The sequence below is a fragment of the Hyalella azteca genome, unplaced genomic scaffold (genome assembly GCF_000764305.2).
Source record: "Hyalella azteca isolate HAZT.00-mixed unplaced genomic scaffold, Hazt_2.0.2 contig15403, whole genome shotgun sequence".
Lineage (NCBI taxonomy): Eukaryota > Metazoa > Arthropoda > Malacostraca > Amphipoda > Hyalellidae > Hyalella > Hyalella azteca.
Window position 1 is genome coordinate 579 of NW_025945259.1, and position 26,296 is coordinate 26,874.

Below are 26,296 nucleotides of genomic sequence, written 5' to 3' on the forward strand. Positions count from 1 at the left end.
GCCAGAATTACGTGCATGACAAGACAGAATTACGTGCACGTCAAGCCAGAATTAAGTGAATGTCAAGACAGAATTATGTGTTTGACAAGCCTGAATTATGTAAATGTCAAGACAAAATTACGTGTTCGACAAGCCAGAATTACGTGCATAAAAATATTCAGCAGGAGATTACGAGGGGCATCCGGAAAGTAGTACCCGTTTGGGAATTGAACAAAAAGAAGTAAATATTAACAAATGTAAACATGTTTATTGAAAAGAACATATATTACACTACTTCTCTACATAATCTCTGGACAAATTTAAGCAGTTGCCGATTCGTGTCACGAGTTTTTGTATATCAGCGTCATGTTCCTCCCCTCCCTAACGTGGTCTGCCTCCTGGTATAGTCCTCCCTAACGTGATCTACCTTCTGGTGTGGTCCTCTCCCTAACCTGTACTGCCTACGGGACGTGCTCCTCTAGCTAACGTGGTCTGCTTCCTCGTGTGGTCCCATCCCAACGTGATCTGCCTCCGGATGGGGTCACCTCCCTGAAGTTGTCTGCTTCCTGGTGTGGTTAGCACCCGATATTAAAATTTAACCAAAGCTACGCCTAATGCGTCTCTCAAATAGACGTACCTCAAATGCTCAATGGTAGGTCTAGTGTTTGGGCCAACCAAGATGAAAGGATTTGAAATAAATAACATTCTGACCTATGCTGCACCAAGTTAGACCACTGATGTCCTATACCAGCATCAAGTGCTCCTTTATAAAGGAACAAAAATGCAAGAATGAACATGCCAGACGCTCAACTGTATGTTAGGCCTTTCGTAAAGAAGTTTGATAACCTCATTGTACGTAAAAAATTTTATCCGTGTAACCCTGATAGAGTCGTTTTTAACGTTAGCTCTTGCAAGCTCGGCACTGTGAACTATGTTCTTGCTTGCCTTTCATCATCTCAGCGCCTACATGAAACGTCGAGTCACCCGGCCATCATCTCTCGAGCTTCTACACAAAACGTTACGTCACCCATCATCTATCGAGCTCCCACACAAAACGTTGCGTCACTCATCATCTCTCGAGCTCCCACACAAAACGTTACGTCACCCATCATCTCTCGAGCTCCTACACAAAACGTTGCGTCAACCATCATCTCTCGAGCTCCCACACAAAACGTTGCGTCACCCATCATCTCTCGAACGCACGCAAAAATCAACGTCATGCCACCCATCATCTCTCCAGCACCTGCATGTATAAACAGCATCGCGGCATCCATCTCTACAATGCCTTCTGAGTCAGCGAATCATACGAGGGCTTCATGCAACTTTCGTAAAGTTCAGAATACCAGGATTGGAGCATAGAGGTGCGGGTTTTACCTTATAGCTACCTGCGATTGTTTCTGGTCAGAATCAGCGAGGGGGCCGGGCGGTTAATCAAAGCAAGATTGCAGCAGCGAGTTGCGCTGTTCAGGACCTCAGTAAGCTGTGAATGTTCTGCAATATTAAGGATCGGCGACAGGCCTGCGGCCGAATAAACGCTGAAACCGATATAAATATATTAATATGAGTCGTACTGGTACTATAGAAAGAAGAACTATGGGCACAGTTTGCATAAAAGGCTCGAATCATAGGTTACCGACCATTTACTCACAATCTTTCCTCGAATCTTGCCCACCAAAATTTTGTTAACGACCACTTATCCAGATTAACCGTGGCCCCTGGTGTTGGTTCTTGTTTCAAATTCTATTAATCCTTCTAGGACCTTGAATAAGCCATGAGTATACTTGTTGCCTTCAATGAGGTCCCCAGGCAGACGTCGATAACTGAGGCTTGGAAGCTTCATAATCTTTAATCTTTCCTCATAGGACTTGCCTTTCAAGCCCGGAATTATCCTTGTTGCACGTCTTTGAACACTCTCTACTAAATTTCTGTCCTTTTCAAATCTCGGTGACCACACAACGTTTCCAAACTCTAAATTCGGGCGCAAGACAGCAACAAACAATTGCTTCATCGCTTCTGCATCTAGGAACTCCAAAGAGCGTCTCAGCAGTCCTAGTCGTTTATTGGCATTATAAAGTTGACCTTCAATATGCTTAGAAAATTTCAACTCCTTGTCGATATTAAGTCCTAAATCTTTTTCCGTTGTCGACTTAGACATCATCACTCTGACATTGCAACCGTGTCTTCTCATACTGTAATCTTGCTGTGAATTATTCTTGCCAATGTGAATTACATTACTCTACAGTTGTCGGCGTTAAAACGCAACTGCCACATATCAGCCCAATCAACCAGCCTGTCAAGATCGCTTGCGATTCTCCACTGTATTATAAATTTTTGTGTCGTCAGCATACATCGAGCACACGCTAGACACAGCTTCTGGAAGATCGTTAATAAACGCAACGAATAAAACAGGTCCGAGAACGCTTCCTTGTGGCACGCCGATGCTCACTGAAGCCCAGTCTGATACGGACCCATACTGACACGTTGTCGTCTCCCTACTAGAAAATCTCTGATCCATTTGAGTACATTACTCTCAATTCCCAAAGACTTCAATTTACACAACAGCCGATCATGTGGGACACTATCAAATACCTTGGCAAAATCGATGTACACTGAATCTACTGGCTCCTTTTCGTCCAGTAGGCGGGTCCATTCGTTCAGAGTAGACAAGAGGTTAGTGGTGCAGGATCTCCCGGCAATAAAGCTGTGTTGACAGTCTGATAGGAGATTGTTAGATATTATATAGGAGATTATTAGATATTATATATATTAGATCCCTCACAACAGATTCCAGTATCTTGCAAACGACACTTGTCAAACTGACAAGGCGACAGTTGCCCGGGCAGCTTTTGTCACATGTTTTGAACAATGGTGTCACTTGAGCTTCTTTCCAGTCAGCCGGCAAGATCCTTCTTTCAAAGTTTTTCGAAAAAATTACGTCAAAGGGCCGGCTAGGACAGTTGCCAATTGCATCCTCCTTAACAAAGACTGAATCAAACTCTGAGAATTCACTTAGTTTTCTTGCAGCCTTAAGCACATGTCCGACCTGGGCTGTGTCCTGCACAGTTACCAGCAGCGGTCTACAGGTAGTAGCGTCTTTCGATCGCAGCCTATACCGAAAAGTCAACTTCGATAATCGTCAATCCGCTAAGTGGATAGTTTAGATAGGATAATGTCGTTATATTCACAACGAGGTTAAGTGCCTTGGCACAACAATCAGTAATAAACTCAGCATCCGAAGCATTGCTTGCGAGAACGTCAAACCAAGTCTTCTTCTCGCTATCCCGCAGTTCACGAGTGTTCTCGCTGACACGATCAGAGATGACCTCTTTGCGGCCTTTACCTTCTGTGTTATCGCTATTTTATGTTTGGTGCAGATAATCTTTCATTTCCACCAGCTCGTTTCGTAACGAGTGTAATTCGCTACGCAACAAGCTCAATTCTTTCTTGTGGTTCTCCTCCATTTCGGCCTTAAAAACAGAAAACATAGAAGAGCACTTCTCTTCCACCATCTTTTGGCTTTTTGCAGCGCTAACTGCAGGTTGACCGAATAACCGAGCAGTCTGTCTTGTTCAACTTTGCACAATTATTGTTGCAGATGATATCCCGGCAACGATCACAGGCCACTGTAGCGTCACTGACGTTAAGCGAAACCAGCTTGCAAAATTTACAAATTTCCCCTCGCTCATTTTGCGATTTGATCTTCGCATTCGGTTTAACAGGACTGGAGGCCTTAGTAGCTATTTCAAACTATCGTCAGTCCTGAAAAGATCCGATCAAATGACACGATTTTAGATCATGTCAATAGATCCACGAAAAGTAAGAATCGGCGACAGGCCACTTCAGGCCTACACTTCAGTGACGATATCGCTTTGTTATGTTATTCTTTCTCCGACATTGACATGTTTTCGTGCATGTACAGCTACCAATTGACTCATGTATGCGTTTTCGTACATTTGTTTGTTTTAAACATATTCACGTGTACATAAATTCAGTGGGGGGCACAGCTAACCGAAAAGTTAGCTTCGATAATCGTTAATCCGCTAAGTGGATAGTTTAGATAGGATAGCTTTTACAACGCTAAACCGATAAATCGCCGAAAAATTTAGCTAAATTTACCGCTAACTTGTAGTATATCAATTTAGCTTTGGCTCAATTTTTTTGGGGGGCTCTGAAACTCTGAAAAACAAAGCTAAATTCAGGAAAATAAAAACACAGGTAATTGCAGGGTTACACACTGCTTTTACTCTGGCTTGCCCTTCATCTCCTCGAGGTGATGATTTTTGCCCTTGATGAACAACAGCCTCTCTGCCCTTGATGAACATCAGCCTTTCTGCCCTTGATGAACATCAGCCTCTCTGCCCTTGATGAACATCAGCCTCTCTGCCCTTGATGAACATCAGCCTCTCTGCCCTTGATGAACATCAGCCTCTCTGCCCTTGATGAACATCAGCCTCTCTGCCCTTGATGAACAACCTGTCTCTTATACACATCTAGATGTGTATAAGAGACAGCAGTAGGGATTCTCCTCATTTACATGAACTAGGTCTGGAGACCAGGTTACGCACTCTATTACAGATGTGTAAATGATTATGACTACTGGAGTTACTTGATGTTGAAATGTCCTAGGCCGGTGCTAATATTATAAATAAATAGCTAATTCATATTTAACAGTATTCCAATCGCAGTTCATAACTAATTGTGGTGCTTAAGGCAATAACATGAAAAATAATATTGAGTTAGAGTTGATGGGTAACTCCGCTAAATTATAATAGGGTAGCAACAATCTTAGAAAATGAGTTGCGGGGGTAACTTGAGGAAACGTATATTCATGGCCGCTACAGATATCCCCCTCCTAGATCGAAATAGGTTCGATCGATACTCTATGACTAGATTTGGCTAGGCGTTTGTGAGTGGTGGTCGTCGTCATCACTTGCGCATCTCGTTTCCCTTTTAGTTGCAAGGAGAAACTCATTTTCTTGCAGTCGTTCCAAAGCTCTGATGTAGTGACACTGCAAAACTGAAGTCGCTGGATTGTTTTGTTGCTGGGGTGTGGTGTTGCATGTGTCTTTTGCGGTAGCTTCAGTGCAACTGCAGATACAGGCGATCTATCGGTTGACAGGGATGTATGCGAATCAGTTGAAGCTGCGGTCTGACCGGTGACAGGCTAGGAGATCCTGCGGTAGACCCGGGCATGATGTAGAAGAAGGCCGCGTGTATGAAACAGCCTTAGCGTTGACAGGTTTTTACAACCTCCGCAGTCAGACGCAGTATGTAGAATTACGGGTAGACGGACTCCGTGTAAGGGGCAGTTTACGTTCACGCGAACTCCTGGTGAGAGCTCCGGGCCGCCAATTTGCAATACTGGCGGACTCCGTGTGGGAGGCAGCTTCCGTTCACGCGATGAAGTGATCGTTGCCCCCGTGCGGAGTGGAGCGAGTAGTGGGGTGAACGCTCTAGAGAGCTCGGGGTCACCGGTTGTAGACGGTGGAGACTCTCTTGAGCTCGGGGTCACCAATTGTAAGACGTGGGAATGCTAGCAGCGCGGTATTGAGTCCCTTAAGGTCTGTGACTAGTGTCAGACGTTTGGTTGTACCAAACGCCCTGTGGTTCGGCTAAGGCAGCGGTTCCCTTACTTTTTCAGGCTGGCGCCCCCTTCGGCTCCCTAATGAATTTCTAGCGTCCCCCACAGACATACGCCTCTTTCTTGAAATATAGTACGCTGCAATTTTAAAAGAAAAAGGTTAAACACAAATGTGTATTTCACAAATAGAACCCCATTTAGTGAACCTATATGTTTTTCAGCTGTTTTAACTGTTTCAGCACTAGAAACCTAGGACGTCTCGGGCAAATTTACGGCCGGACTCGTGGCCATGATCAAAGAATTTCTTCCAAACTATTGAACCGATTTGAACGAAATTTTTAATATACATTTCTAACTACCAAACGGTGATTTTTAGCTTATAAAGCTTTTTTTCGATTTTACCTTCGTTTGCGAGTTTTTTTTTTCATTTCACAGTCATTCTTGATTTCACATTTCCCCATATTCGGCACGTATCGCCGGGTAATTTGTCACTTCAATTCGCGGCTTCAAGAAATTTCTTCTAAACTACAGAACAGATTTCAAGGAAATTATGTATATAATATCTAACCTCTTAACGGTGATGTTTAGCTCGTGACAACTTTTCTATTTTGCTTTCGTTCGCGAGTTATGCAGATATATGAGGAACGACCGGATTTTCTGCCGGCCGGTTTAACCAAGAGCCTTATACATATAGCCGTATAATGAGAGTCGTTGGGAGTCATGTGCTGCACGTGTTGTGTACAAATTGTCAAACAAACGTTCGAACTTTTGACATTGACTTCGGACTACCGCTCTCTTCTTCTTTACCGCCCACCAAAATCTTTCAACCGCCCCTAGGGGGGCGATATCGCCAACTTTGGGAATCACTGGGCTAAGGCGTGTAAGTCGGAGACCAGACTGCGCCAGCGTCTTCCAATAATCTTTCGTATTTTGGAATGAAACACAATAAGAATTCTCCTCATCAACTAGAACCGCACTCTATTACAGATGTGTAAATGATTATGGTTGCTAGCTAGAGTTACTTAATGTTGCAATGCCCTAGGTCGGTGCTAATATTATAAATAAATAGCTAATTCATATATAACAGTATTCTAATCGCAGTTCATAACTAATTGTGATGCATAAGGCAATAACATGAATAATAATATTCAGTTACAGTTGATGGTAACACCGCTAAATTATAATAGGCCAGCAACAATCTTAGAAAATGAGTTGCGGGGGTAACTTGAGGAAACGTATATTTATGGTCGCTACATAATAAAAAAAATTTTCAAGTCCTTGCACCTCAATTTATTTGTCGATGTCAGTCGTATGCAAATGTTTTTACTGGTCGACCTCTCCATAGGATATTCGTATTTGCATCGCCTGCCTAAATGCACACACAAATACAGCTTGTTGACGTACAAATAGTACATATAACAATAGGTGAGACTTACAAACGCCGCACCGCGAAGCAGCATTGACTAGCTGGCACCAGCTCGTGTAGTCTCGACTGCGAGTGCTGTATTGTAAGCAATTGTTCTCTCCAACAGCGAATTTTACCAAAATAATGCCGTTGGAATCGAATGTTCCATTTTGAAAATGTTAATTTGACAAATTTTTAAATTTTCTGCAAAAAGTTCATTTAGGTCCACGGTATCGATAAATCTAATTAATTCCATTCGAGCACATGTATTCCAGAATCGAACTAGCTTTCATCGATTTGATCATAGCGGTGCTTGAAGTTTTGACGTGAGGATGCTCTTGACTTTCAGAACGTTTCCATTAAATTCGTGGCCAATGTGTTCTTCATTTTGCTCCAGAAATAATAGCGAATTTTCAATTTGAGTAATCGTGCATGTAAATCTCTTTATTTTTTGTGTTCGGTATGGTAATAATTTCATCGACATTCCATAATTATCTTGGAATCAATAAAGCTCATGTCAAGGCGGCCTTAAATTATGTACACAGCACAGTTGACCATTTTTGAAACTATGGAATAATATTGGGTAAAAATGTTCTTAGTAAGGTAATTAAACGTCTATATTAGCTCATCAGTACCTTATAAAATTGATCGGCCTTTCAGTGAAAATTCGAAAGATTATTTCTCTTAAATTTGTTCTCATCAACAATTAATGCATCGAAACTTTAAAAAAATTAACTGAGAATCTTCTGTGTATTCATGATATTTTATTACTAATTTATTTGTCTCTATAGATCAGTTTTTTATACTTGATAGCTAAGTTTAAATGTTCACGATATTCAATTAATAACATTGAAGCTTCCATACCGCAATGCACTGTAAAATGTCGCTAATTAAAGAGTCTCCAGTCTCTCCGCTAAACGAGTCTCCAGTCACCGCAACGTTACGTGGAGACTCTTAGGTCGTTCATTAATTATTGTTTAGGCTACTATCTAAATAGGCTATATTAATTATAACAGGTCCTGGTGCAGAGAGTCTCGTGATATTTTTGTACTGCAGTAGTGCATTGAATAGTTTATAAAGGCATCTCAGTCACTGAATACAGAAATACATGAAACACTATGAATCATATATTGTGGTGCGAATCTAAACTTTTATATCATTCTTGAGGCATTTGGTGTAGTGGTGACCTACGCGGTAGACCTGAGGTGTGTGGGCGACAGCAGGGACCGCGTCATTGCTACCTATTGCTATTATTATTATATTATTATTGCTATTATTGCTTTTAATTAGTCCTCTGTGACTCTCGATCGGAATAGTTTTTGTTTCTGCCCAAGTAGAAATTTTTGTTCCATTTGCTAATGAAATGGACACAATCATTGTGCTCTGTAAGATTAGAGGAAACATGTAAATAGTTACCAAATAAACAAAGTTACAGTTACAAGCTACGGTATCAAAAATACAATGCAAGCAACTATTCTATTATTCTATTGAATTTGCACGTACCGCTTAACTGCGCCTGAGGAGGACGGTTATATAGCTCTTATTTCACGTAAATTGTCTTCCCTGTAATCTGAATGGCGTCATGATTTGCAGTTGTGGGCGCTGGAGTAAATTTCTCTGTAAAAATTGAATTTTCGTTAGAGTTACGAGAGTGAGCTCATTACTAAATGAGAATAATTAGTTTAAGCTCAAGCACTAATTGAGGAATTAGAATCAATCATTCATAATTTTTTAAAGTGGAGTTTTAGTACGCTTTACTTGATAATATTAATAAAATTTCTTTATCTTTATCATGAGCGGATGAGTACGTTAACCCAATACATGCTCATTCAGAGAAGAATGCTAAAAATTGCTCTCATATCGTTCATTTCAATTAGTATTAGTTATTACGTTTGCATCACATTTTATTTCGCTCCCTTGTAAAATAGATAATTTTAAGCAGCGCGGCGAACTAGGCGACGGTTGACGAACCGCATCTTTTCTATTCAGTCATGTTTATTAAGGGAATTGCTATCGTATTGACATTGGACATTTATTGATAATCTTGCATTCATTGTGAATCAAATTGTCGGTGACTGCACGAAACAAACATGTCAATCTTGTGGTCAGCCAATTTTTTATGAACTTCGATACGCCTCATGAGCAACCTCTCTTATTACTTCCTGAATAATAATCTTTGCTCAAAACTGTGGGCAATAATTTAGAAGCAAAAAGAAACCGAGTAAATTTACCATACCTTCATTGCGAACGTTTCGTACAATAATCGGTTTTAAAAATTGCAAGGAATACAAGTTCAATCAATTGAGAAGCCAACCGCTTGCAGCACATGTTCTATTAAAATATTTTTTTTTATTTTAATGAGGCCATACTTTCAAAACTGGCTAAGTGAACGGAAGTACTTACGCTCTATTTTCTTGTCTATGATTGGTGGATTTTGCTTGAAAGGCCGTCAATGATTGGCTGATGAACTTACGATCTCTTAACTTTTTTTGAAAGTATGGGCCCAGAGTATCAAGATTGACGCAGAGAGGCGCGGGTTCGATCCCAGCTCTAGCTGTGCGCCAGTTTCTGGTCAGAATCGGCGAGGAGGCCGGGCGGTTAAGCAAAGCAGAATTGTAGCAGTGAGTTGTGAGTTTGAGACCGCAACAAGCTGTGAATATTCTGCTATGTTAAGAATCGGCAACAGGCCCGCGGCCTAATAAACGCTGAAACCGTTATATATGTTATGATAATTGCCTCTGTTTGGAACATTTTGACACTATTCTTTTCCTGTGTTTGATTAAAATGAAACTTTTTCCTTTTTATCACAGTGTGACACTTCTTCCCCTTCGCTCAACATGAGCAAGCCACGGAAACAGGTCATCTTCCTTTTGCTTGTTTGTGTACATGCTTGCATATTGCATTTATCTAATATTTCGGGTGTTAACACTTGTTGCGGTTGAGCAGATAGCTTTTGATCCGTATAAGGGACTCCAGTACCGTAGTTGAAATTTTATTTCGTTGCTTGTTTTCCACATAGGTGACTTGTAAAAACACTCGCTCCAGGAATGCATTGGAGACAGGTCAAAGTAGACAAGTGATGTAGTATAAGGCAGCCAATTCTATGAATGAATGATGATTTTCAAGATCAGCAATATATTGAATGGCACCCCAGAATTCTAGTGGCTCTCCAATAAGTGGCACTCTAGAATTCAAAACTACCAAACAAAAATGGTCAAGGGGACCGCCCTAGCATACGAAAACTTCTACAGTTATTATCCGATTGTCATGAAACTTCACATACATACGTAAAATGTAAAAAAAAAAACATTTTGCTCCTATGATTTTTTCGAAAAAATTGATAGAAAACGTGAAATTCATAAAAGTCATTTTTCGACGTACAGGGACGATACTTATACCGTTCGATGCGCAAGAAAACAACCTTTAAGATGAGATAAGAAACAGAAAAACTCAAAATTTTCAAATTTTAGCTAGGGCGGTCCCCTTAAGCTTGTGTCGCAGAGATCGGTTCGACAACCTCACTCGTCCTAGGCCATAACATCACTAATCAGTAATCAATAAAGGATCATCACTCTCGTGCTTATATTGCACTAAGCACTTTTGTTAAATGATAACAATTAGATTGGGGTTATTTGATCAAGCGGTAAACTTGCGGTTCCAAAAATGGCGTGAAACCTATATAGTCGCACCGCTCTGAAGGTAATCTATATAATCCACGCACCCTGGAGGAAGTTTAAACGTCAGAGGTGGAACTTAATGCAGTAAATTTGCAGTTAGTCAGAAAAGATTAGAAAAATACCAGATTTAGGCAAATTAATACCTGAACCAAAATATTCATACCAGACACCCTCTGAAAATACCAGATTTGTGAAATCTGGTATAGCAATATACCATCTGGCAACGCTGGCCTCAACTGACTCCCGCAGTCCACCTTCCTGCTTTATACCAGCAAGTCGCAACCCGCAACGCCAATTTTACCCTAAACGACCTACAGTTTCTGCCCTGTACCTTAATTATTTGTAAAGTTTTCGCGAACTCCTATCCTAGCACACTCACCTCCAATCCTAGCACAACCAAGAACAATAAACTGAATCCGCAAAGCTATGCTTCTCGTGGGTCAACCTTCTACTAGTTCAACCATGGTTATACCAACTTACATGGAAGATTGATTACACATTTCTATTCGCCGAAGACACAAGGTTTAGCTCCTTGTTTGATAGGGGCAGGGTGGCCCAGTGGCCACACTGAACTTTAACCACTGGGCAGGGTGGCCCAGTGGTTAAAGTTCAGAGTATCAGTATTGGCGCAGAGAGGTGCGGGTTCGATCCCAGCTCTGTGCGCCAGTTTCTGGTCAGAATCGGCGAGGAGGCCGGGCGGTTAAGCAAAGCAAAATTGAAGCAGTGAGTTGCGAGTTCGCGACCGCAAAATGCAGTGAATGTCCTGTGATGTTCAGAATCGGCGACAGGCCTACGGCCTAATAAACGCTGAAACCGCTATCAAAATAATTCATAAACATTTGCAATTGACCATTATCAAAAGATCTGGCTAGTGAAGAAGAAATGATGACAAACTAGCGATTAGTTCAATTGAATCCCATTTTTTCATTTGCAAAATAAAACTGCTTCTCGATTGTTACGTACGCCATCGAGTAACAGCTGTGCTTTGTATTTCTTTGGTCTGCCCGCTTGTTAGATGCTAGAGGCTGGTTTAGAGAGAATGCGATTGTTAGGTTCTTGGTTGAAAATTTTCAACTCTCATCTAGTTTCTACTAAAATTGCGTAGTGTGGAAAATCACTATACCAGTTTTTCTCATTCACTTTCACCGATGACGTTTAAAGAATCTCCACCCAATTGGCCGATGATTCATCAAGTTGACCTATTCCTCTTCTGAATAAAACAGTGACGAAAATACGGGTGTTCCTAGGGGCTCAGTAACAAATTCTCGGAAACATCAGAAATTCATCAGTTAATTTATAAAAAAATATTATTAGCAAGATTTATGGCTCTACGACGAAGCGCATATTTTATTAATGGGTGAGACTCAAATTAGTATTAAATAATGGCTATGTCTTCAGACACTATTAAACTTCGGCTGTGCGCCTGACCGCATATTGTCGAAACTGCTTGGTAACTACAATTATCAGTATAGTAAGTGAAGAAAATGTAAAGATAAGCATGAAATTGGACAATATTCTTTCCGTTTCCTGTGCTTTTATTATGTCAAATGCAGTCACACCTAGGGGCAACGAACAACGTACGATTTGTCAGTAGCTCGACGAAACCTCCTTTATTTTCTTTCGGAACCACTTCATTTCTCTTTGCTTTTCGCGTCCATGATGGCTTGAGTGGTTATAGAGATTCCAAATTCTGCTTTCAAAAAGGTTAAAGTGTTTGTCTTATGCTTTTTATAGGTTGCAAGAAAGTTAATTCATAATACATGGATCAGTTTCATACCGGTCTTATTTTGATGGTCCGATAGTCTTACTTTGATGGTCCAATATGGTATTATTTTGAAGATCCAATGGTTTTATTTTGATTTTCTAATGGCATTATTTTGAAGATTCATTGGTCTTACTTTGATGGTTATGAGTCAACAATGGTCATAGTTTGATGATCCGATTTGATGGTGTAATGGTCTTATTAGACGCATAATGATAAACGGCGCCTGTTGTTCAATTGGCAAGTTGTTTCAGAAATACGCACCGATCATGGTTGATAATTATTTTAAAACCCTGTACAATCGTTTCATCACAATAATGTATCATTTAGTATCATACTAAAAGTTGTATTAGTTTGTACGCACTGGTTCTACTTTGAATGTTATTTCTCTGTTTCCCATCAACGCTTTAAACATCTTTTTCAGACCACGCGAATAAAAAGCTTCGAAATAATTTTAAATGTATCTTGTCATTAACACCCTGCTCACAATGTATTTATATAAAAGAGGAAAATAAGTGCAAAATTTTCGGAATCAACTGTATTTATTCTCAGCTTTCATTAAGTGATCACATATTACGGACAAAGGACAATTTTTTCATCGTACCATCGTGAAGTCAAAATTAATTTCATCCACAAACGAGAGCTGTTCACCTTTTTCATCCTAATTCGATTTTAAGCTAAAAACGGATTCTTTTAGCCATAGAGATTACTCGTGACTAAGAACTGCCCTCGCCACAATATTCACGCATTGCCATTGATAGAAGATCCACGAGCGTTTACTTACTGATTCACCAACGGCCTCGTGAACTGCAGGCAATACGATCAATAGTGGGAACTTGGAGTGAGCTCAGGACTGGAGGCTACTTTAAATGACTTGCTTGGGACGAATATCTCTTCCTATGCTGTTGCTTTAATATAATCTAAAACTTTCATAAAAACTCGAAACTACTTGCTTATCTTTGAAAACCTAAATTTAGTTATAGTTCAAAAAATGTGAAAGGTTTTTAATCAGTTTTGTTTTTAAGGAAAAAAATGTACGCTCCACATTCCGCTCGTACAGGGTTGTTTTTGCGGTGACTCAATACATGAAATTAATTTGGGTGACACAATTTACCAGAAGCGCTGTATTTTCATCAAGAATTTGGATATATCATGATTCCATCATCCGTTGAACTATCATGATTCCTTCATACGTTGAACTATCATGATTCCATCATCCGTTGAACTATCATGATTCCTTCATTCGTTGAACTATCATGATTTCATCATCCGTTGAACTACCATGATTCCATAAACCGTTCAACTGTCATGGTTCCTTAAACGTTGAATTGTCATGATTCCATCATCCGGCCAAATGTCATAATTAAACTCCAACTTTCACGATATCATCATAAAGTAGAAATTAAAGTGTTCGAAATTTATCTACATAAGCAATGGGTACAGTTATAGGTTAAAACTAATATCCAAAACGTTTATCTAATACCTCCAGTACGCGGTGTTATTTTAAAGTCTCGGAAAATGCATTGCATTCAAACTTATCCAAACAATTAATTGAGAAATTGGTTGCCGTTAGTCTCAATCATTGAAAGCTGTTTGCAAAGCAGTAGACAAATAAGCGTTTTGCTCTACATGCCTCAAAGTAGAATCACATCTTCCATGAACTTCTCCATCATATAATTGTAATATTGGGGGATGTACATTTTGCCATATTTTTTCGATTGCATCTCTAAATTATTTGTAACGTCTATACGGTTGAATATTGAATAAAATAACTTTGATGCACAACTTTTATTCTGTTTAGAAACGTTTTAACGAAATAGATAAGTTCAACTGCATTGAAAACTGACAGCAAGGAGTATACTCACGTTTTATGGGTATTGATGCGGCTCCACTGATGGTCACTTCGTCCACAGAAGTGAAGTGGATGCTGACTGTTTGTGCCTTGTACAGCTTCAAGCAGTTCATCGTGCAGCTTTCCGCACTGTTTGTGCAGCTTTCAGAATCACCTTCATTAGTTTCCAGATGTAGATCGTAAACGGGGCATTTGGAGTATGAGTTCCATGCGAACGTCCATTGTGATATTTCCCGCTGATCCACTCTGAAGCTCGAGAAATCGAAGTCGTGCTCTGAAATATAGAACACATTTCAACGAGAGGCACATCTTATCACGCTCCCTGCTGACCTCGTATCGGTTGTCGCACTTTTCATTTTTAGTAGCTTTTTTTTTGTGAATCTGACTCATAGTAAAATTCCTCAGGAAGACCACGATGTCACTATTTATTTACGAAGGGTAGATTGTAATAGTACATGCAGCATATTCTATTAATTATTCAATTGGTTTAAGACACTGAATTGAAGTATGCATGTCGCATCCAAGAAATGAAAACTGTGGTCTTTATATATTCTCAACCTTAATACATCTCGACTCACGGTGTACATGAGTAATATATATTATAGATAGAATATTTAGTAATTTAACTATGATTTATGAACATGAGAGATCATTTACTAAAGGTTTAAGACAAGTTCTAGGAACACGACTTCTCTGAAAAAGTTTTGATAAGACACAATGTAAACTTTGAATGACCGCTGCACACGGGCTTTGAAAGAAAAAATATAAAAATTCTTAGAATATTGTTTCCAGGGATGAAGATAAACGTACGTACTTTATAGTAGGCGAAATATTGATGGGTACTGTATTTATATTGTACTGAGGTTGTCTATTAAATAATAGCCCAATATTTATAGAAAGAACCCAAACCAGCAACTAACTGATTCACCAACCTGCGTTATACTTAGATATTTAACACATCTTGCCACAACATGAATATAGCATATATTAATTTAACCATTTAAAAATAACCAATTTAGATGGAGGTATAACCAATGTATAGTAGAAAAAAATAACCATGAGCAAAGAAGGCAAGTATGGATCTAACTTGAGATTCTTTCCACATTAGTTAAATAGAATTTACTTATGAGAGCAGTTAATGTTAATTCCTTATTGAGCATCTCTATATTGTTCTTACCCATCATGAATTAATGATGGTAATGAATTGAAACAACCAATAGAAATATTTCACTGAACCCTCAACAGCATGCCTTCTTAAGCTCAAGTTTAGGGTAATAATCATCATTCCTTCTTTCGTTCATCTGTATCTGAGCGTCACCACGAACCTCCTGGAATTCTTCCTCCAGTGTAGTCGTATTTATCCCCAAAGTCTTGCGAGTCCAGCTTGCGAACAATATGTACTTCCACAGTATCGCACAATGTTGCAGATCTTGTAAATGTGTTCCCCGGAGTTACGGTGAAAAATTGTGTGTTATCGTTCAGTACAAGTTTTAGGTCGTATATGAAGCTTGCACTACAAATACCTTGCTCATCGAACAAGACATTCACTGCGTTTTCAGTAAGAGTGACTGCCGCGTTCAGGAATTGCTCATCTGATGGAAAATTTTCAGAAAAATTAGATACTTCCTTCTGCTAGACCGGAGCGATATCACTCAAAATTCCAGATAAGAACCAAGTTCAAATAAACGGATGAATTGCAATGAATGTAGAGAACAAAACTTACGCAATCGGGTGTATAAGATTATTTTTATAAAATATAATCATTGGGTTTAACTGCTACGGATATACGTACATAAACACAGTACTAGATTTTTTCTAATAACTTTATTTATACAGATAATATTAGTATATGAATTTCTAAACGAGTTAGGGAGAATTTTATATTACGAAAATTTGCATGGAAGAACGTAGGAAGAAAACAATACGGTGTAAATATTCTAGAATAATAATAGGAAATAAATGAACAAATGATTTAATTTATTCATGAATGATTTAATTAATCAAATAGGCTTGTTTCCTAGCCTCTTGGTAGAAAAGCATGTAATTGGATCAATCTGACGTCAATTGATACATTTTTTGACAAATTGTTAAGGAATTTAAGCGTCTATCGACAAACTCTTCACTCCGGCACAAGGCAACACAAATCGGTCTTATTCCCGTGACCGTAATTCAGCCGTAATCAGGCAACACAAATGGGCCCTGCTCCCATGAACAGTATCTCGTCGCAAACGAAATATATTCAAGATTGGTAGATCGGCCTTTAACCATTGTATAGATTGCAGCTGTCGTGCCCATTGTTTTATTTCACAATACAAGCCTCATAAGACAAATGCTTCCGGTCCATGACAATCTCATTCACTGTTAACCATACAATTTTACCTCGAGGAAGGAAAATTGAGCTGGACACATGATTGTCATCTTCGACTCCATCAACATAACGAATGACCTCTGCGTCGAAATATCGGCAATTCATGTTGCTGATGGAATAAGGTATAGGAGAACCAGCTGTAGCATCAACCGTTGTTCCATCGATAGTGATTCTGTACGTGGCGTGGGACGTGCATAGGCCATTTTCTGTGAACTGGTAAGTTAATCCGGTAGTCCCGTCAGGGCTGAGTTGTAGGCTGCCCCCGAAGGAAAAACCTGGAGAAAGGTTTAGCGTAATTAATCCGCACGATGAGGTCACATTCGGTTGAATCATTGCAAGGGCTGTCAAGAGCCGTGGCAACATCAATCACATACTAAGAAATGTGAGCGAAACTTTGTCTAAATAGCGATGCTCTTTTTCCCGTGTGTTTGGCCGGGCAAAAGATCATATCAGTGCTACTTCAGCTCTCTGCTCATGCTGGGGATGAGGAAATGTGTTACTAATTGGACTACAGGAATAATTATTTTGTCTGAATACAGCAGAAGTTTAGGAGTTTAAGGGGACTCCGGCCCCTTTAAACTCCAGTTTAGGTTCGTTTCATCGATCGCAGGAAAAATTATTCGATTAGCCTGAAAACGTATTGTTATGTAGCCGAGAGGAGTTATTTTTCTTCTAACGATACGAAAAGTAAACATCACAAATATCTACCTTCGTTTAAATATATTTTTAGGAGATGTTCATAATAAATATTAGCCGCACATTGCTGACATTTTTACGTGACGTCCTCTTAATAAATCTTAATAAATTTGTAAATGTAATAACGAAGTATATTTCATGATCATTTGTACATATAGAATAATGTCTCCACATAGCGAGCAGTATGGTGCCCGTTGGTGTAGAAACTCTTGATTATACCTACGAGGGAGCGAGCGGTATAGTCTCAAAACATTTGTGTTAAGGGTACACGGGAAAAATGATACGGGAACCTTATGTTTAGGCTACGATGCTAACATATCATGCCACGCTACACCTACACATAACAAACATAATAAGTTTACTTCTCGGAGCGAAGTCAGTGAATTCAAAGGGATCCCCAATGAGCCTCCCGTTAACGTAGCGGCGAAGCGTAAATTGGACGTTTTCTTCGCACTGCGTGAAGGTGTGCGACCTGAAGCCGTTTTGGGCGCGCGTCACATCAAAGGTGTCGGTGTTGATGGAAAGTTCGTAATTGGTCAAGCTAGTGCACAGGCCATCGTCATCGAAGTAGTAATTATAGCCCGTGTTGCCCGATGATTCTTCGAAATCGCGGAAATTGAAATCTGCCAACAAACACATTACATCAAACCATTACAAAAAATATTAAGTGTAGCGTCATAATTTTTTGAATTACATTAATTTTTCATCAGCGAGTTTTTCGAAGCAAATACAGAAATCTTCCATATTTCAATTTTAGATCATAATGTTGTAACTTGTTCTATAACAGATTGTACATCTGCTTGCTGTAAATTCTGATCACTCTCACTTTGAGGGGCAAAGTCAGTTATGATTTCCGTTTCTCCGAACTCAACGCCCTCCACGTAACGGCGCAGTGTGAACGTCACGACAGGAATGCACGCTGTGAACGTCTTGGCGATGTGCCCTGTTTCGCCGTAGTTTACATCAATCGTTTCGTCGTTGATTGTGAGGGTGTAAGTGGCGCGATCTTTGCACAAGCAGGACTCGTCAAATGAGTAGGTGTAGCCAGTATTGTCCGACGACGTCATGAAGTTCATGAAGTCGAAATCTGGGATAAAAATATTCTTGGTATTTTCGCGAGTAGTTTTTGTACGAGCAACTTGTAATGAGGCCGCTACTTGCAAATTTATATAGCTGTTTCAAGAACGCTTGATGATTGCGATTATGGAATCACTCAAACAAATGGAAGGATTTAAGTGATATTGACGTTCAATCAATTGAAAAAGTTTGCCAAAGATCTTATATATAGAATGATATGAACTTTTATTCATAGTACAAGCAGAGAGTTAAGAGGTGACTCTATAAAAAATTAAATGCCGCGTATTGAATTAAAATATATAGGATTTAAGCTCTTGGCTCTTCAAGCCATCACCTTTAGGCAGATAAATGCTCACAGATGCACATCGTTTTCAATACTTGATTCCAAAACGCAAATTCTGCACAATGATTAAATAAGCTTAGTAAGAATACAGAGATCATGGGCATCGATTCACAGGCAACGTGTCGTACTTTGGGGGACGAAACTTGAGAGTTGGACTTCGTCTCCATACGGTGCCCCTTCGACGTATCGAACGAGTTCGTAGTCCACGTCCATGCACGTGGTGATGGTCATAGCCTTGAAAGTTTGGACGTCAGCAACCGCGTCAATAATTTCATCGTTAATGGTGAGTTTATAAGATGCATGACTCTTGCATAACCCAGTTTCTTCGAAGTAGTAATATATTCCAGTCGTATCACTTGATGTGATTGCGAAATCTTCGAACTGGAAACCTGAAATGAAATGTTGCTATAGTTCGTTCTAAATTAATATGGAGTTTCCGCATAAACAATTTAGTTCCCTCTCTAATAGATTAATCGAATACAGTTGGCAAGGTTCCAAATCTCTAAAACTGAACACATATCAGAGACGGCGTTGATCCTTGGTTGTAGAACAGACATTGAATGCTTGCGAGGCAGAAGCGTTGTTTTCCATGCAACGCTCATTATTCCTCTACAGTCGTGGTCAAAACCTCTGTCGTGAGTTATATTTTTTGAATTATTCAATTATGAGATCTAAATGCAATCAGAAAACGACAAATATTCATTATTAACTTGAACAAAAAGCAAATATTAACAAGAACGAAATCCCAAACGATAAATTCTAATTATGGCAAATTTTCCCAAGGTATCAATATTTGCAGTGCTGACCCTTTTTACGAAGAACCACTTCTATTCTCTTAGGCATGATAGAAACCAAATTCTGAATGATTATTTTATCAATAGAGTTTCATTCATGCAAAACCAAGTCCTGCATGTCCTTGGTAGATGTTGGCTTGTGTTTGCCTCTTGTGCTTGCCATCTGTTCGAGAATGGCTCAGAAATTTTTGATAGGGGGTGAATTGCGTTGCAAATCTGGACAACTTCCGGGTCATGGTGTCAATTCTTTAAGAAGCATTATGATAGCACTGACTCTATGACAAGAAGCTCCATCGTTGTGGAAAAGCAATTTTGGTCAGGCAACTGACTGTCAATTAAGGGAAAAAACTCATCGATTAGAATTGTTCGTATCAAATTTCATTCATTGCCTTGCTTGTGGGAAGGAGATGAAGTGCTTCTGTTCCCTGAACTGAGAAGCAGCCCCAAACATGGATATTGCATGACAGTTCCTGGATGCTTCACCGTGGGCGCAATAATTCCGGCATGAAGTGCTACAATGTCCTCCTCCTGACTAGGACTTGGTCAGAAGGGCCAAACAACCTGAATGGGGCTCCATCTGAGAATCTCACTCTGACCCACTGTTCAGCAGGCCATTTCCTGTACTTTCTGCTGAAAAGCAAGCCTCTCATTTATGTTTTTTTTTGTTTAGCCCTTCTGGTAAAGTCCTGTCAGGAGGAGGACCAGGTGAGCGCTTCAAGCTAGAATATCTTACGCCCACTGTGAAGCATCCAGGAACAGTCAAGTGTATGTGTTTGGGGCTGCTTCTCACTTCAGGGGGCAGGAGCATTTGATATCCTTCCCACAAACACGGCAATGAATGTAGTTTGGTACGAAAAATACTGACCCAAGAGTTAATTCCTTCAATTGACAGTCTGTTTCGTGACCAAAATTTAATTTTCCAGAACGATGGACCTTCTTGTCATAGAGCTGGTGCTATCAAATATAAAAAAGCGTCTTGAAGATCTTGACACCATGACGCATTGAGGAAGTGACACCATGACCCGGAAATTCTCCAGATTTGACCCCTTTCACAAATTTATGAGTCATTCTCGAACAGAAGGAAAGCACAATTAAGAGGTAGAATTTGGTTTCTATTATGCCTAAGAAAATTGAAGAGGTTCTTCGTAATAAGGGTCAGCACTGAAAATATTGATACCTTGGGGAAATTTGCTAGATTTAGAATTTACCGTGTGGGATTTCGTCCTTGTTAAAGTTATTTTTGTATTCAAGTTGAAAAATAAATCTTCGACATTTCCTGATTTTATGTTAAATCTCTTAATTGAAAATCCAAAAAATGCCACTTGTGACAGAAGTTTTGGCCACGACTGTATTACAAAAATTCACTAGAAAAGAGGGCAAATTCATTAGATTTTGCAATTAAACATGCAAAAAACATGAATCCAAAAAATGAGCTAGTATTTGAAAAACAATTCCTTGATAAGGCTTGAAGCTTGGATGAATGCTGTGTGAAAAGAGCTAGAGGAAAAATATATTATGAAAAACTGTGTGAAAAGAGCTAACGGAAAAATATATTATGAAAAACATCCAACATACGATCGAAAAATTTTGAGCTTTGAAATATTTTCGTTATAACGATACAATAAATTAGGTATAAACTAATACCAGAGGCTGACAATGCTTTGTAATGCATTGTTATTCCGCAAGCATTTAGTTTTACATAATCTCTATTAATTACTTCTCGGAGCGAAGTCAGTGAATTCAAAGGGATCCCCAATGAGCCTCCCGTTAACGTAGCGGCGAAGCGTAAATACACACGATTGCTTCCTAACCTTGTAATTTCTTTCTCTTCTATTGTGCTTTTAACCAAAGTGTTAGATTGACACAAACTGATCGAAATAAGTACCTTTCGGAGCGAAGTCTTGCGTAACAGATCTATTTTCAATTTCCAAGCCGCCCAGGTAGCGAACCAGAGTGAATGTCACGTCTACGCACTGTGTGAAGGCGTAAGCTATCCTGTTGGCAGTTGCTCGTGTCACTGCTACCGTTTGGTCCAGGAAAGTCAGCTCGTATGTCGTCAAGTCTGCACACTCGCCCACATCCTCATACTTCACCGTCAACCCCGCCACGTCGCTGTCCTCAGTAAAGTTCTCAAAATGGAATTCTGTTAACAGAAATAAAAATAGATTTTAATTGCAAAGATTACGAAGGTTTTTCTCACTTTCTTGTCGTAACATTATACGTGCACTGAACGGCAGCTCTACTACTTTTAATCCAATTCAAAATCATGGACAATGTTTTTTAATCAAGAAAATTAATCACTTATAATTATAATCAAGAAACTTGATATGTTGAAACCAATTGCGTTATGGTTGATAGTTAGGATCGAATCAGAAATTGTTGCTAAAATTCCGAATTAATTGAAATTATGGCATTTATACGAAGGTCAGGTTGCGAATGTAGATTACGAGTGCATCCATATGAATCATTTTCATTATGTTATTTACTCGCAATTATTCAGTCATTTTACGTACAATAAGTGACTCCGTTTGAAATACATGATAATTACTGAAAAACATATTAATAATTATTCACATTTATTCATTATGTGTTTAATTAAAATCCATACCAAATGTATTCATTACCTGGTAGAAATTTTTCGCCTGTGTTGACGTAAACTGTTTCCAGATTGCCGCTGCAACCAACGAACATGGCAGCCGGAGTGCCGTTCATGGCGAAACACGAGTCCCTCTGCAGGCTGAACGATGCGAACCCTGTCAGGTAAATAGGAACATAGAGAAATATATTAAATGTGATAAAGGTAAAAACTTCCAGCACACCAGTCTAATTAAAGTATAAGTACCACTTTTCAAGTCACACAATTGCAGCTCTAGTACTAACTAATCATCATTTGGATCCAAATTTATTGTCGGAAATTGCGGGCTCATCACTCCTCCGGCCTAACTCCTGAATAATCATAATCATCATTGCAAACTGATTTAGTTTTTGTCGTAAATCACTTCGTGCACATTTTACCTTGGGCTGCCGAAGCGTCAGCGCAGTCAGCAAACTTGAGCTGGCCCAGGTTGGTCCCGCGCACCTTCAGGAAGCAAGTCATGTAGTCGACGGAGACAAGTTGCCGCGTGTAGGTTTTGTTCGTCCTTCGCGTGGTGTACTTGGAAAACTCCACATTGACGTCCATCTTGATACAGTCGCTGGTGAAAGTATTCGGGTAACGGGATACACGAATCTGAAATGAAAAATTATTATTTCATCGAGTTTGTACATTCGGAATTTTGGGGAATGAAGCGTATTTTTTGTACTAAAAAGTTAATTTTTCCAGAAGACAATATTAAAATATGATACGCCTATTAAAAATTAGTTTATTCCATTTGAATTCCACTTGCAATCGTAACAGCTCATTCTTGAGTCCAATTATTAATCACAGCCGCCCCTGTACTCACTTTGGCGTAGTTCTGCTTGACGGGCCCGACCTGAGGGAATATCACATGATATCATCAGACTTGTTTCTCAACATCAGAATTGTTAATCAACATCAGACTTGTTATCGGGGATTTCAATAGTTTACGTTCAAGCGTTACCTGCGTTGAACAAATTAGTTTATAGAAAAAAGAACTGTGTACTCATGCCGTATATTGCGACACTCCAAATATCATAAATAACTTGTGGCTTTGTGAGAATTGATCAAGATTAACATGATTAATACATTCTTTTTCATTTACTTTCAAGAAAATTAACTCCCGAAAGATTAATCCTCACCAGGATGAATACGTATCTGTATTGCGGGATCAAACATGCCATTTATTCATGTATAGCAGATTATTGTCATTCAATTTGCAGTCTTTGAAATAATATCAACCAATGAAATGTGTACATTATTTATTAAATTATATATTAAAATTTATAACTGGCTGCACTCCATCCGGTGAAATTTTCGATAAATGACTTAAATTTAGACGAAAACATTTTCCTAAATTTTGGCTTAGAAGCATGTCTTACTTTGCAAGTATGTCTTCACCACTTTAATTTTTTATATTTTTGGTTGCATAAAAATTAAATAACACCCACCAGGTTTTCAGCGGTTACCAGGAGCGCCGCCACCAGCAGGCCTCCCCATAAACACTTCATCGTGCACCCCATGCTTAGCTCCAAAGATAACCTGTATATCTGATGAATTTTCTAGTTTCTGGAACGTACAAGATTTATTAGACAGGAATGGCAAACTATCATAGAAGGAAAGATCAGAGACAGCATTTCATTTCCAAATTTACCCTTCTGATGATTGACAAGAGAAGAGCTGAGAATCCACAAAATTCCCTTGTTCTTCTCAAATTCCTCTAAATTGAACGGGGGTCAAGGGTCCTCTAATTGATTTTTTGGTCCGTGTTCATTTTTTAACAAATGCAAACATCAGGATAATATCATCACTTCTAAAAAATAATGAGTGACTACCTGGAAATAGACCGGATAGGACCAACCACACGCCTAGGCATAGAACGAATCCTCCAGATGTGCGGTGGACCGAAAAACGCAAACCTGCAGTTCTACATGAAATATTCTGCACAATTACTTCGTTAATATCCACTGTACGCAATCATCGCCACTCTTTTAACTATTTATCCCGGCCCCATGGAGCACCATCATGCACGGAACGTTTAAGGCCCTGCTTGAGAGCCGCGAGCCCTCAGGCGGGCTTGGTTTAATCCCTATGAGAATCTATCACTACGTATAGTCATTATAACTCCGCTCGTAAATGAAATATCAATCTGAAATTTTTCATGCTCATTCAGATATTTATTTACAATTTTATGACAGTTACAAAATATATGTAAATTTTTTATAACATCAGTTATGATAGAGTAAAATGTTCCACATCGATGTTCTTGCGAGTAAAATGTTCCACATCGATACTTGCGAGAGATGCGACTTACCTAAGTTTTTGAGACGTGATTAAGTAGTGATATTTATTCTCTATTGATCGGTATTAAAGTTATATTTGAATCACCCTCTATTTTGTAGAAATTACCTAACAAAATACTTTTTCATCACTCCTGAATCGTAGATTCCCATTTTCTTTGGGACCTGACCCCGAGCATGTCAAAGTGTCGTACGTTGTCGCGAAACTTTCCTTAGCGGTCATAAATCAGCTCACGTGAAGCGGCATAGTCGATCGCCTACCCTCTTCCCAGGGGGTAGAGGGACAGCCTCCTTACTCTCCTTACCCCCTTACCCTCCTGGCACGTTTGAATTACTGCCTTCCATTGTTAGTTCGTGTGCTAGAATGCTGGCGACAAAATGCGCTTCTCTCACAAGAAATCGGAAAAATTGTGCCTTTCATCAGCACGAATCAATAAAGGTCTCCAGTTGAAAAGATGGAGGTAAGATTTATTACAGTCGTTACTTATCATGGATATAGCAAGATTTGAATCTCATCAGTCAGAGGTCTCTAAAATAGAAGTTGAAAGTTCCTTTATTTGCTATACTGTAGTAACCTTTAATAATGTCTATGGTGAATGCCAATTATTGCGATGAAGTACAGCCCATGTTTATATATAGCTTCAATGTTATATCGATGTTGTTTGCTCCGCAGAAAACAACAACAAAATCTACTGAAGGTTCTACAAGCATCTGCTCCAGTCGAGAATGTCGTCAACAATACAACTCCAAAAGTGAATTTTACAAACGATTAAGACGAGTGATTTAGTAATAGAAAAGTCAGAGAAATCGAGCGTGCAGAATGTTGAGACATCTCACAGCAGTGAAGAGTCCAGCGTGTAAAATGCTGAGCCACCTAATAACAGTGAAAAGTTGAGCGTGCAACGCTGAGCCATGTAATAGCAGTGAAGAGTACAGCGTGCAAAATGCTATACCACCTAATAGCAGTGAGGAATCGAGCGAGCAGAACGCTGAGCCACCCAACAGCAGTGAAGAGTAGAGCGTGCAGAATGCTCAGCCACCCAATAGCAGTGGCGTGCCTAGCTATAACAGTGATATTCTACGAGTGTTCCAAAATGCGTTGCAACCATTAAGTGGTAGGAGGCTCTTCGATGTCAAAAATCTTTTTACTGATGTGTGTAAAATTACGTTGCATAATACAAACATGTATTCATTTTACAATTTCATTTTTGTAAGAGAGGTCCGACGAGGGCTTTACGCAACTTTTGAATTCAAGTGTAGCATGTGCAAATTAAAAATGTGTGTCCGAACTGAAGAAGAAAGTCCTGAGGAAGGAGTGCATTCATCAAATTATTCAGCAGTGTCAGGTGCTCTAGCTATAGGCATCGGAAGGTCGCAAGCTTCAGAATTTTCGGGATCACTCAGCGTTCCTTTCGTCACTCAAAACACATATCATAAATATGAGCAACGTGTCAGTGACAAATGGATAGAAACATCTTTGGAAAGCATGCAAGTTGCGGCTCAAGAAGAAAAAAATTTGGCCATTCGAGAAAATAATGTAGATGCAAATTGGGTCCCTAAGATATTAGTTACTGCAGATGGTGCCTGGTCTAAGCGATCGTAAGAGCCTAATTACTCAGCTCCCTCGGGAGTTGCAGCAATAGTTGGCTATCGCTCGGCTAAAATTCTATTCGTGGGCGTACGCAATCGCTTTTGCGCAGTCTGTGCGTATGCTAAGCGTAAAAAAAATTCCGAAAGACCATGCCTGCAGTCTAAATTGGCATGACAGCCCGTCATCAATGGAAGCCGACATTCTCGCGGAAGGATTTTCTGCGAGTCTAGAAACCCATGGCATGAAGTACAGTT

General features: G+C 39.5%; 2 protein-coding genes across 2 annotated transcripts; both read right to left on the minus strand.

Moving 5' to 3' along the window:
- Nucleotides 1–431: 431 nt before the first annotated feature.
- On the minus strand, nucleotides 432–21,318 carry LOC108672938 (the record flags this gene model as incomplete). The annotated part of the gene is made up of 8 exons (XM_018160708.1): nucleotides 21,252–21,318; nucleotides 18,869–19,129; nucleotides 18,147–18,407; nucleotides 17,683–17,943; nucleotides 16,636–16,899; nucleotides 15,582–15,848; nucleotides 14,270–14,530; nucleotides 432–545 (listed from the first exon to the last, which is right to left on the minus strand). Coding segments are annotated over exons 2-8 (1,531 nt in total), but the record flags the coding sequence as incomplete, so codon positions are not given.
- A 69-nt stretch (nucleotides 21,319–21,387) lies between these two features.
- LOC108672939 lies at nucleotides 21,388–23,720 on the minus strand. Its single transcript, XM_018160709.1, has 5 exons — nucleotides 23,603–23,720; nucleotides 22,978–23,007; nucleotides 22,550–22,763; nucleotides 22,159–22,287; nucleotides 21,388–21,677 (listed from the first exon to the last, which is right to left on the minus strand). The coding sequence occupies exons 1-5, from the start codon at nucleotides 23,672–23,674 to the stop codon at nucleotides 21,388–21,390; spliced, it is 735 nt and encodes a 244-aa protein (XP_018016198.1). The 5' UTR covers nucleotides 23,675–23,720.
- Between the last annotated feature and the right edge of the window lie 2,576 nt (nucleotides 23,721–26,296).

What these genes read in the sequence shown, in the direction of transcription:
- LOC108672939 (XM_018160709.1), bottom strand. Translation starts at nt 23,674, where the DNA reads ATGGGGTGCACGATGAAGTGTTTATGGGGAGGCCTGCTGGTGGCGGCG. An exon ending in TGGTAACCGCTGAAAACCTG is followed by an intron (nt 23,008 to 23,602) that starts GTGGGTGTTATT and finishes ATATTCCCTCAG; the next exon opens with GTCGGGCCCGTCAAGCAGAA. An exon ending in TCAAGCAGAACTACGCCAAA is followed by an intron (nt 22,764 to 22,977) that starts GTGAGTACAGGG and finishes TTTTCATTTCAG; the next exon opens with ATTCGTGTATCCCGTTACCC.